The following is a 13,960-nucleotide window of genomic DNA, read 5'->3' as shown; positions in this document are numbered from 1 at the left end:
ACGGGAGAAGATCGCGTAACGCCTGAAAATTCCCCACGAAATACATTTGACGTACGAGTGCCGCGATTCATGGCGCCGACTATACGATTTTACGAGACCGGCGATCGTCCACCCTCGGATCGAGTATTAAATCCATACTGGGAGATCCAGTGTTTCCAATCTGATATCCCAGCAACTTGCTCCACCAATTTATCGCTGTTCGCTTACCTTATTTTTGTTTAACTCTATTTCTCTATACCGTATTAAATGATATTGGTGATCTATATCACTGAAATTTTTTAGTGTGATCAATTTCGTGAACAAATTTTTTTGGTAGCACGATTTATAGAAATATTTTTGCCAACGAGATATCTTTTACATGACGTGTAATTTAACGGTCTTGCCTATCACGATATCAGATACATATTTTTGTAAAAAAATGTTTAACGACAATTGTTAGGAATAAATACATAATTCTTATGTATAATGAAATTATTAATTTCTATTCTGAATTTGTTTTTAATGCACGTTTTATACCTATCGGAAAAGCAGTAATAAAATTAAAGCAATATCAACATTTATATAATAGAATTTACTAAAATTCTATATAATGTATATATAAGATATTAATCAAGACATTTGCACTGTTTATATATTTATTGAAAACAGATCTTTTTTGTATAAAGGTCTAATGTTTTATTCATTCAATCAAAGTAACATCTCAAAAACGGAACAAAATATCCAGTACATATTAAGATATATTACTTGTTATAGTTTCAGAATTTTAGTTTTTTTTCAACTAACAGCCATACTTAATTTTATAGAATTTTTAATAAGTATCAATTCTTATTTAGGACCAATTTTGAAAGTAAAACATTCTGGCTGATTTAACATATGAATTTCAAGTGATTTTAATGACATTGATATTTGTTTAATAATAAATTTGCAAGAACGATCATGAGAATCAGTTATTCTAGATGATATACGAAGCACTGACAACGAGTCAGTTTGTTTCCATTCTAATTTCTTGAAGTTCATTATTGTCAATTTTATGAGCAGTTTATTTATCATTAATTTCGTATTTTTGTCAGTTATTTTAATTCAAATTTTTAAGGTTTTGTAAAACTTGTTAACATCCTTCAAAATTCGTTAATTGTTTTGTTAAATTTCATTTTTTGTGAATAAATTTTGACACATATACATGAGTAACCAAATGTAGATATTTGCCGACGATTTTGCCATTTGTTCGCACTGTAAAACGTGTTCATACTTGCATGCTTTATCATCGTTTCATCCTCACAATTTCATTACAACATTCTCATCCTCCCTCGCACACACACACACACACACGCGCGCGCGCGCGCACACACACATACACACATACAGAGCGATTTTAATTACGCCTCTTCTCTTCGCATTCAAATTTTCTTCCCTTCGCAGTTCCTTTTTATCGAGATTTTATTTTTAAAACCATCAATATTCTTTCAACGCTTCATAAAACCGTTATTCCGTTGTTCCTTTGAAATCTTGCTCCCCGATAGTCCTCTTCATCATCCACGGTTTTTACGAATAACATGGTACTACTTAAGCTACTGCCTGGAACACTTCTCTTTCATATCGACATATACATATTACGTTTCATTTCAATATATTCTTCGTGCATATAGACGTATAATGTGTTTCAGTTAAACGCATTTATTTTTAGTAACTATTTTTCTCCTACTTTTGAAACTTTATTTCTTTTCTGCCCACTTAGTTTGGTTTGTCGATTAAATTTTCTCAATTTTCTTTTGTCTTTTTTATAATAATATATTTAATATAATATTATAATATTATAATATAATTATAATATATATCTTATAATATAATATTATAATATAATTATAATATATATCTTATAATATAAATATTATATTATAATACAATATTATTAAATATATAATAATATATATATATTATAAGAATAATTTGATTTATAATAATCAAATAAATTGGTGAGTTGCTTTGAAATAAATTAGAATATTATTTATCAATGTACAAACAGAGAAAAAGCAACATCATTGACACAACAATGATTTTTGTAACTACTTTACATTTCATAGACTCTAACAAAGTTTGATTCAGTTCGTAGATCTTAATAAAAATTGATTCTCAAACTTCAGCAGCAAATTGTATTCTGATATCACATTACATGTAGCTCTATTTATTTACATTAAAGTTATTTATTATTAGACTGCGGATCCTCATGCAAAATAAAAACTTTCTTCTTAAATTGCAACAAACAGGAACAAGACAGAAATTTTTTTCTTTGTTTAATAATTTTTGTAAGATGTTAACAATATCGAGATAATCTTAAATTTTTCACCAACCTATTATTACGATAAGTGAGTAAAATTTGTAGTCTATTTATTATCGATAATGAAAAAAATTGTTTTGCGATTATAGTAGAACTGATAATTGTTTTCTGTTTATATTATAGAACTTCAGTTATCTGAATCTATGATATCTGAAATCGCCATTACCTAAATAGGTTTTACACGCAAACAGTTTAATCTGAGACGATCCAAATACAACAACGTATAATTAATTGTAATCAGAGCTAAGTCATTAATCAATTGCAATCGGAGCTATGCCATTTAATTAATTATAATCAGTTCTAAGTCATTTAATTAGTTACAATCAGAGCTATGTCATGTAATTAATTACAGAGCTAAGTTTAATGTACCTATAATATCTGCATTTAAATGTAACTATAGTTAATAAAAATACTTATAGCTTACTGTAATCATGTTACCATTATTTCTGTAAGAAATAGCAAAATTTTTTGAAGTAGATATTAATTTTTTGACGCTTTTATGCTACTATATAATTAATTATAGACGAGCCACAATGATAAAAGAAAAATTCAATATATTGTATAAGTGACCATTTTATCTATTTTGTACATGAAATTCAATACTATCCAACAATGTACACACGTAGTGTACATAAAAGTTATATAATACATTGGTGTTATGTGTTTGAATCTAAAAACGCATTTGGATTTTCCAAAATAATCAAACAAAATTTTAAGCTAGTTTAATCTCTGTAAGACGCTTTCAGAAGTTCGACAATGTAAAGTCTTTCTTTCATTTTTCCAATCAGAAAGCTACCAGGAACTTGTATTACTTTAACTAAGGCTTGCCGCCCATTGATGATTTAATTGTACCTTTATTAAGAAGTTTTCCGATTAAAAAGTTGCCCACAGCTTCGAGCAACGAGAACTGCTGTTAGTATGGAAATGGTTTTCATAGAAACCGTATACTGTATTGTATATATCTTGGTTCTTGCCTTACGAAGATGAAAAATAGCGGTTTCGATATTAGATGGCAACTTTAAAACTTGCTAATAGGCAGTTTTACGTGCTAATTTGGCAATGTCGAAGAAGAATCAATTTCTTTAGTATTTTTCGGTCTGCCAGAAATATTTCAATATAATAAATATAATATCTAAATACAAATAAAATTATATGTAGCTTTTGTGTAATAAATTGAGTACAAGATTAAATTAATAGTAAATAGTTACTCTAAATAAACCGTCCAAGTAGGAAAATATACAACTCGTAAATTGCATCGAAATATCTGTTTGTTTAGCCATAACTTATGAATTACGACAACAATGAATAATTCGTAAGAACATTTAAAACCTGTCATAAATAAAAACGACCGAAAAATTCTGCAAAAATGGAACAGCTTGCAATTGTTTCCTTGTCATATTTAAATAATATTCCGTTCACAAAATAATTTCTGTACAGAGTAATTCGTGTCACAGGAACAATGAAATTCGCGTTTTAATTTAACATGCAAACAGTGGCGACGTTCATTCAGAATTTTTATTCATTGGAGCCTGGCCTCGTTACGCAAAAATCACCGCTTTTATTACATTCTAGCACAAAAAGAAATGCATTGATCAAGAAAAATGAAGAAATAACTCTTGAGAATATTCTCTTAGTCTTGTTGACTCAGATTTGGAGATTCACTTTTACGTAAATCTATGATAATTTCATAATGTTTATTAAGATTCGCAAAACGTAAGATTGATGAAAAAGTAATTCATGTCATACAATTTTGCATTGCAATTTTAATTTAATTAACACAAAAGCTATCGGGTTCTAAACGTAATTAATGACTATTAATGTCATACAACTTTACTTTGCAAATTTAATTCAATTAAATAAAATACTTCAATTTTATGGAATTTTTGAGATTGTCACCGATATAACGATACTACATATTCGATAATATTCAATTATTATTCGTTTTTCGTACCGTAAGAAAGGCATGTAAGATGCATAAACAAAAATGAATTCTTTTTATTTATTAATTCTTATAAAAATAATGATTTTTATTTCAATTCAACTTTGTTGATCAAATAAAAAAAAATCAGAAAAATCTTTTGAGTGCTAAGGGTGAAAAATCTTTTTCTATAAGACAATCGCAATCGAAATGATTAGTTCACGTTAATGGGGATGGCTGAAGTTGCAATTTCCATCAAACAATTCATTAAAGAAGAGTTCTTAATACATACGTTGGGTGATACTAATTGTTAGCTATTAGATTTAAAAATTCATTTTCATTGTAATAGATTCGAACGAACCGAATCATCATAATAGAGTCATAACATTCTAGTTTCGGTTTTATTACCTAAATTACTTCGATATAACAGAAGCTTTTGGGGTTGATATTTGTAGGCTCTGAAAAATTATGAAATCATCGTCGGTGGATGACCTGTTAAATAATCCAAGCACCGTCTCGAACGACTTCTGTCCACCACGGGCCGTTTAATTTTCTTAATTCGTATCGCTGCACCTCCTCCGAGAGTAATAAATAAACCACGTCACGTGGCGGTGTGCAGATATATTTTTTCCTCCGTGCGATGGGGGCGCGATCTCGTAATTAATTTCACGGACACGACCGCGGCCATTTGAATTCAAAACACCGCGCGATGATTGCAGCCGCAATGGTGGATTCTACCGGAAATACTCTAAATGTAAATTAATTGCAGCCGCGGCTCCGTTTGAAAATTGGCTTAAGACCGTTCCCAGGCACCGTGGCCACACGGCCGAAGAAAAAAATGGTCAAAATGGCAGGCCGTAAGGATCGGCGAAAGTTGGCCGAGCCGTTTTTATCTATTTGTCTCGAAGATTGGGCGAAGATTGCCCCGGCTGAGAACGAACGGAAGTAGATAAATACGGGGTTGTTAGTAAGGGATTTAGGAACAAGTTCTGCTTAAATGAATAGTTACCAACGAATCAGCTGTAGCTTTTGTTGCCCTTGTAACGAGCCGCATTGTTCTGATTGCGAGGCATTATGCTGGCCAGAAGATACCGTACCGGCTGGGACAAGCTTTTACTGCTTGCACTAATTTAGTCGACTCTGTGTAATAACGAAGCATTCAGACGCTGCGATCTAAGAATATCGGTTAATTAATACTATTGCATTGTGATCACGATGGCGGGACTCGATGTATCTGGTCGATTCCTTCTAGAAATGGGACAAAGTTCATTATGACTTGAAAATTTACTTATTAACAGGTAACAAAATGAAATATATCTTATTTATCATCGTAACTGCGCGTATCATTTCTGTCAAGTAATGACATAACGTCATTATTGATTTCTACTCTTGCTAAACCCATGAGGCTTGTTATTAGAAAGTCTGATCTTATGCAGATCATAACATTGTTTATGGCTTTCAGACAACAGAAATAAGAAATTAGTAAGAAATCGCAGCTATTATTAGGTTTCGCGGTTGCAGTAATAATTTATGGACCACAAGAAAGAAATCATTCTAACAAATTCCAAAAATGTGACGCGTCCATATTAAATTGTAGTCTATACCATGAATTTTATCTGTTATCTAACTATAATTGATCTTTTCTTTAATGCACTCCACAAGGTTTCGACAAGCTAGAAATAAATGTAAACTTAATTACCTCGTATAGAATTAATGGTGCTGTTAATCGTAATTATCTAAATAAAACAATGTGGAAGATGGTTACTTCTTTGGTAGCATGCACATTTCTTGCGTAAAACATTGCCGCCTCTAACCATATTCCCCAAGCTATTAGAATTTAGTTGCTCGAATATATACGAAATATGCAGAAATAAGACAGATACATGTAGAAAATATGCAATATGCATAATACGCAAAGAAGAAATTATATTTTTAGAATCCTCCATTGATAAAACAAATTTCTGTCCAAGTCCCATAAATTTATCTCTTTCCTATAAACGTATCCATTTGCATTAACATCCGCGGTCAATTAATGAGACATGAAAATATGACAATTTTCAAACTCGAAAAGAATTATTTGTGTATTTTCAATCGGTAAGAAATGACAAATCGTTTCGCACAATAAGTGACGTGATACATCGCGCACCTCACATAAAGTAGAATACATACATTCTCTCCCTAATTCGCGATGAGATACGATTATTCGAGCCTTGCGTCTCGTTTTTATAGCTGTTGACAATCGGTAACTATAAAAATGAGCCGCGAGACTCAAACAATCGTATCTCCTGTTCCAAAATTGTCAATTTTCGTGCGCAATCTGAGCGCGAATTAGGGAGAAATTACTGTATAATGAAATAGCGTTCTGTCCGAAAATTAATAAGAGTAACTGTACCTAGCTGTTGCTATTCATATATGCTGCTTAACTAAGAGGTTAATCGTATTTTACATGGGGGTAGGTGGGTAACTTATACGTATCGCCTGACCCTCGTATACATGGCAGGCTGCGCATCGCTTCCAAGCCACTGAATCGTAAACGAATTTTTGCAGCGGCAATTACATGGGTGGCATGGGTCATCCGTACGTGGCCGGAAAGCCGTGCAGCATGTGCAAGGACCATTGCTCACGCAACCAGCTCTGCACGAACGCCTGCTACCATACCGATTATTGGTCGAACTGCGCCGAACTGGTCAGGACGTTTCGTTCCTGGGTCTGTGATACGAAAACGAAAGAGGGTCAGGAACGACGGAAGTTCTGCGGCGCCACCTGCAACTGCCAGGACAAGATCTACTATCATCACGGGTAGTGAACGACCATAAGTGTCGACGGTTCCGCGGTCTCTTCGTTGATCTGTCACCAACTACGTGGGATCTGTACACGGCAGACCATCGGCGTGTCTCGAAGGTACGAAGTCATTTTTAAAGATTACATCGCGCCGGACACGGTGGAAATAAACTTCTTGGTTCTCGCCGATCGTTATCCTATCGTAGCGCGTATCTCGTAGGTCCATCGATGAACAAAGGGAAACGTCTTTATCTCTGGTAGACGCCGTTGCGATGTAGACATTTATTGTTATTAGGTTGTGCATGTTATTATTAGGTTGATGCATATGAAATGTCGGATTTTGATATGAATGAAACTTCGTATCTCTTTTCGGAAGATATTTAGTTCATCAGCGTATGACTCATTTGCTTCGGTTTAATGTATTAAATGCCATTTTTCTAAAGAAGTTCTGGTCTTTTCAGTGGATAAACTCGGCTTACAAAAAAAACTACACGAATATACGCCGAATTCGTACTCGTACGAAGCTCAAATTAAATGGCAGAAATACAGAATTTTGAAGAAATTCTTTTTGACAAGAGACGTCTCTGAGAATACACGATAAGACTGTGAAAGAGATTACGTCATAAACGACAACGTTAGCAAGGAGACAAATATTTACGCGTAATGAAAATCCGACATTTCATATCCACCGAGCTAATAGTATTACAGTTTGGCTTTGTTTCACTTGGCTTTGTTCTTTGGGATATTAAGTTACGCGTTCGTAGTAATTGCGCGGATTCGTTAGTTTATGAGATACTGTCTCGCGCAGATCTCAGGAAGAAGATTTAGAATCACTTTGATGGGATTTCTTAAGCTTACGGAGGCCGTAGCTGATTTCATACTGGTACACGTAACATCTTTTTATAAATGTTTCTAAGCAGATGAAATGTAGATATGGTATAATAAATAGCAAAGTGTTTTATGCGAATAAGAATTTATGAAAGATAAGTAAAAGTGAGAAAGATGCATTTGATTTTACATCTAGAATGATCGATCATTGTCGAACATTTCCAATGCTGTTCATTTCCAAATCCGTTAATTAAGAAATCAGAGTGTTTCATGTACTTTTTGATTCTTTTGTGTACCATATATTTATCTTACTGTGTCGTGAGCAAATACTTATATTTTCATTAGCGATTACAAACTTTATCAATTTTAATGTATCCTCCAAATTTTTAACTGTATCCTCCTGGTATACAGTGATACAACAATTTTTGGTAAATTACGACCTCACCAGAATTAAAGTGAAAGTACAACGAACAGTTTTTTAAAAGATATCATGATTAGTCTCGGCGGTCCTAATGATTGCGGAATATGTTGTAAATGTTAATGTTTAAAGTAATCTATAATACTTGTTTACTTCCATTGTTTACGATGATGCATACATAAGCATTACCTGCATAATCTCATTGCAAAATTCTATAATCTTTTTGTTTATTAATTCATCCCGGTCATGAATGATTTCCGTTTCAGTACATCAATTTAATTTATCAATGACAGAATCAAGCAGCTCGAGTATAACAAGTACAAGATCGTTACAATTTGTTCGCGGAAATGGAAATTATTTGTAATATACATTAAGGTCATTAAAATTGGTAAGTTGTATTATTTTGCAAATAATGACTGGTTTGAATTGTCAGCAATGTATACTGATTCACGAAAGTATTGGAACACTTAAAGAAGTTCTATGAATATATCGTACGCGAGTGTTTTGTTCCATTGTATAGGGTAAGTCAAAATCAACTCAAGCACACGTCCAATAAATTTGCTAAAATTCGTACAAATTTCCCCAATAAAGCAAAGAAATGTTGATATTTGACAATTTTATTTCCTTTTAAGTTAGACTCCTTAAAAGCTGAAGGTGTTAAAACAAAGCAACTTCCGGTTTTGAGTTTCGTACATAAAAATGGCCTATTAATTAACGGAAAGCAAGAAAAAGATTTGCGAAAGTGTTTAAATACTTTTGTACCGTTCGTGAAGCGTATCCTTATAGTAAAAATACTTTATAATTCTTACTCGTATAATTGTGGCAGTCGAATCTAATTACTTGATTACGATTTTCACGTATTTGTAACAAAGCTGCTTAAGTAAAATTCAAAACGCTAAAAATATTAAAAGAATTTAAATTAATCGGAATTAAAGGAATTAAGTTATTAACAAAAACAAGTGATCCATTGTTCTCTTCTTACAATTGATACAGAAAATTTTGATTTTTCATACAATTCAGTCTACTAACTGCATTACCAATAATATTTTCACGAAATTTGTATAACACATATCCGTAAAACTTTTCTACGATCAATGTTCAAGCACTTTCGTAAGTCAGTGTATGCGCTTACGACTACAGTTTTCAATCGATCGCAACCTTCAGCAACCAATACTTGGAATATAATTTTCCATCGAATTTCGGCACAGGCGGTACCCAATGAAACATTCTAATCTCATAAGAGAATTTCCGTGGTCTTAAACGTCGCCATATGAAGGTACGAGTTCGTGTAAATGCTCGCAGCGTAATTGCGGTCGACCAAGTGGCTGGAAGACGATTTCCCTTTGCTCAGTAATCGTTTTCAACAACGTCGCCCCGAAAATTGATTCTATTTTTTGCGAACATTCTCGCGGTTCGCCTTTCGACCTCTGTTCCCGGTGGTTAAAAAGAAAACGCCGCGGTTGCACGAGGAGCTCGGAAAATGTAACGAAGCATCGCTTCGAAAATATTGGGCGAATCCTTTTGATATTTATAAACGATAAGGGTGTCTATGTAACTGTGCATGCAGTGTGTACATACATATGAGTAAGAGAAGGTACTATGTAGACGGAGTGTTTCTGGGTGCTGTATTTCATCACCGTTTCATTCTGGACGCTCGTGAACCGTCAATAAAAATTCTTTTCCAACGAATCAGGGTTGAGCAACATTTTATTCGGATGACGGATAAAAAATAAGTGTTAACGAATACGATTCCATTCGATATTATCGAATTATCGATATTATCTTCGTTAAGCTTTCCATGATTTTTATTTCCTCTGAAAAATTGATATTAACTCCATTGGTTGTTCATTAATTTATCCAATTTATGACAAATATCGATTCTTATATTGCACTTGTTTTTAAATTTTGTTTTACTCCTTCTATACTGTTGAATTTGTTTTAGCAATTTTCTGATTTTTGTTACACTTTTGCTCTGCTTGAACCTTCTTTTTATAAATACAAATTATTTTTATTACAAAGATGAGCAATGAACTCTGTTTGTTGTGCTCGTCTTATGTTCTTTTGTTTACCAGTTTCTGATTTCAATGACACTTCTCATAGTTGAATCTTATTTTTAAAAATAAAATTATTTTTATTTCTGAGGCGAATTCTTTATGTATCAATGTTCTATTTCACGCTAATGATTCTGTACACAAATATGCAAAATGTACAAATCTTTTTGTTCCTTCTGAATGATATTGTGTTTGAATAATTCGACGTTGAAATAAGACAGATTTTCGAATTTTTTAGACAAATCATCTTAAATGAAAGATTTTATTGGCGGTATCGCGTGTTGCCTAAACTTGGGACTAAACTGTATAAACGTAAAGAGGAAGCTCTATCTAAAACGTGTCTAGTGATGTAAGTTCTACAATAGTCAGTGTATGCACAAAAGTCACGACGCTGAACGATTTCCCCGCGATGTCACTATTTGAGTGCATACGAATGCATGCATATTGAATGCGAGCGCAGGGAGAGTAATTCGTTTTCTATGACGAGAGAACATTTAAGAAATCGTAAAAGGATGAAGAATAGGAATACACGCGGAACGTATTACATATCTGAACGGAGCGTTTTTGAAAAATAGGAAATTTTGCAATGCTGTAATAAAGTATAAAATTTGTATTCTTCACGCTATTATTTTATATTATAGTTTTGCTGTCGAACAAACATTATTTTGTCTATGAAATAGCCACTATTACAGCACTTGTATTTCATTATATATTTTTTATATGTTTCTTTTATTATATAAAATATCTTGCAGAATTGAATCTATTGAAAACGATATTTTATTTGTTACTTGAAACACATAAAATCCACCTAATTTTACGCAAGCAATCTTACACTGTCATTGCTTTGTGTTACAATTTAATGAAATTTCATTTCTCTCCATTAAGTTGCAAATACATTAATTTGAAAAGCAATGTATTTCTTGTTAATAGCTGTTGAACAATTCGTGCTAATTTATCTGCCTAAAGTAATTTGCAATTTATAAAATATTGAACAAATGTGTGTACATAGAATCGGAGAATTTATAGAATGTATCAAGCATCTTCTTTTCGGCATTACTTATGTTATCAAATTATTAATTACGCGGACTATTATTTCTGCAGAATAGTCGCTGTTAATTGAAAATGTTCATTAGAATTTGTACGGAATAGAAGGTGTCAAAAGGACTGGCAAACGAGAACAATAATTCCAGGAGTTGGTCAGTGCATTCGTAAGTGCTCGGCGAGATCGAGTAAATAGAGTTTATCGAACGAAACATTGTTTGTAACGTCGTCTAGCGCGAAATCGTAATTAATATATCGTCGAATCCCAGAAATGTATTCTGTATCCTCGTAGGGTTCATTTACTATTCAACGCGTTTCAGAGGTAATATTTTTCATCGCATTTTATGGTGTTTTCGACTCGTAATCGTAACCCGTGTGAGCAAATGTGAGACACGAATCAGTGGCCGGTGTAAAGTGTGAATGGAATAACAAGTAGTTTTCGGCTTTTAAGAGTCATATTATGGAAATGGAAGGATAGAGATGATGTCGAATCACGAGCGAGAACAGGGTGTGTGCACTATACAGGGTGGACAGTGTAACGCGAACACTTTTATTATATTATTTTCATCACTACACACACAGTGAATCAATCGAAATTGTTTCTATCATAGATATTATAATTTACAGTTCATTATAATTTTTTTCTCATTTCTGAAACGTCGTATATTGTCTTCTAAGTCAATTCCAAACATAATTTTTGTTATTGTTTATATCAATCTTGTATATGTTCTTTATTTACGATACCTAACAAAACTTGTTGGAAATTCAACACTTCCATTGTTGCATGAGATTGATGGAAAACATTTTATTACTTAATCGAACGATGCGATGGAAGAACATTTTTGTGAATAAATACTTTGCATTAGTAATTTGTGCAATTATGTCAATTCAACGACTGATATTATATTATCGTATTAGACTTATATATTGATATACACGAGTGTTATATCATTTTTCGCAGTGGAAATAAAATGATACGTGTCACCCTCGAGCAGTGATAATTAATTTTCACATTAAATTCCAACTTGCAAGAACCTTTTCTCATAATGAACGATAAACTAGTATTAAATCATAATAATGTGTCAACGGTTGCTTTTACACTATAATTTACACGCAGCTGTTTGTTAACGATGTTAAACGAATTTACCTCAATGTTTGCTAAATAACAAGCAAAATAATAGCTAAGATTGTTATTTAAAAAATTCAGAAAAATAGTTTAACTATTTTCAACACAGTAAAATCCTTTATAATTTGGTGTTCTTGAAATTTGTTTCTAAATTCTTGATATTGCACGATGGTTCGCGACTTATTTAACTTTGCAGATCTTTGAAACTCGTATCATTGATAGGCAAGAAAACTTTGATCAGTTTATCACAAAATATGGGAATGTAATAGTGCTAACCAACTTACCTTGTTCACCGTGTACAGTGTAATAGAGTAGCACGTAAGGTACACATATAACGGATGCTGTTAAGTCAGAACAATATATGCAAGACGAGACGTAAACCTGTGGATAATAGAACACACTTAATCGTGTTAAGTACTAGCTAAGAGGTTAATGTTACACGTAACTATGTAATGTGAAGTTGCGCAACTTCAAGTGAAACGTTGTAAGCTGTCGTACTTTGTTCACTTACCGAAATAAAGATTCTGTAAATACTAATCATTGTTTTCAATGTGTGCGGTATGATTGATAGCTCGCCCTTTTGTGTTCAAATATTCATTTTGTTTCTCTAGGAGGTAACAATAATTTCGCTTTAACAGTTCGAATTTTAAACACGTGTTAAGTTATTTTTAGAAAACTTTCTTTTTTTAGCGTAATATTCTCGTTATAATTCTATTTGAATACTTTAGTATTAAATATTATTATTTATTACTTCAGCAGAGAGATTTGTCGTTATCATTTCTAAACGATGTCATATTATTTAGGCTTTGCATTTGCATTAATTGTTTGAATATTTAATTGAATTTATTTATATTTAATTTGTGAAAAATACACTCAGAGTCGAGGGAAAGAAATACATATTTTTTCGATGGCTTGAGAACTAGTCTAGGATTATTTTTTACTTGGTTTTAAATAAGAAATCGTATAATAATTAGGGAAAAAGACGTGTTCTTATATATGTATAATACGAAATTATAACTACTAAAATCGTTCAGGTTAGTTAAAACAACATATTTTAGTATCCTGTTGAATTTATATTAAGTGTAGAATCTTACACTCGTTCAAATCATGCACTCTGTATATACAATCCATTTGTACATATACAGGATGTTCCATAATTATGTTAACACCTGGAAAGGTTTCGATAATAACTTATAAACAAAGCTGAATTTTTTCTGAGGAAAAAGTTACTTCAAATGATCTCAGAAATCACCCCTTTCTAGATGTTAATATAATTATGGAATACCCTGTATAATCAGAGCTGATAAACCTTCCAAAAAGTTCATTTTTGACAGTTTGTTGGCAGTCAGATTTTGTACTTCAATTTGTTTGCACTTCAAATTTATTACTTATTTGTAATAAAATTATTCATAATAAAATTCGTATCAAATTTTAAAAAATTAAACGCAGTTCTATAAATAAT

The 13,960-nt window shown here is 32.3% G+C and overlaps 1 protein-coding gene across 7 annotated transcripts in view; it reads left to right on the top strand.

Moving 5' to 3' along the window:
* LOC117218700 (cysteine-rich venom protein kaouthin-2) overlaps positions 1-13,035 on the top strand; it is a 234,481-nt gene extending 221,446 nt beyond the window's left edge. For all 7 annotated transcript variants that reach the window (XM_076527920.1, XM_076527917.1, XM_076527918.1 and 4 more), the window contains one exon: positions 6,801-13,035. In XM_076527920.1, coding sequence (XP_076384035.1) covers positions 6,801-7,056 — 256 coding nt within the window. In that variant the 3' untranslated portion in view covers positions 7,057-13,035. The remainder of the gene's footprint in view (positions 1-6,800) is intronic.
* The last annotated feature ends 925 nt before the right edge of the window (positions 13,036-13,960 follow it).

This window comes from Megalopta genalis, chromosome 1 (genome assembly GCF_051020955.1).
Source record: "Megalopta genalis isolate 19385.01 chromosome 1, iyMegGena1_principal, whole genome shotgun sequence".
Classification (NCBI taxonomy): domain Eukaryota; kingdom Metazoa; phylum Arthropoda; class Insecta; order Hymenoptera; family Halictidae; genus Megalopta; species Megalopta genalis.
Note: the sequence above shows the minus strand (reverse complement) of the source record. Positions and strands in the feature narration are given on the sequence as shown.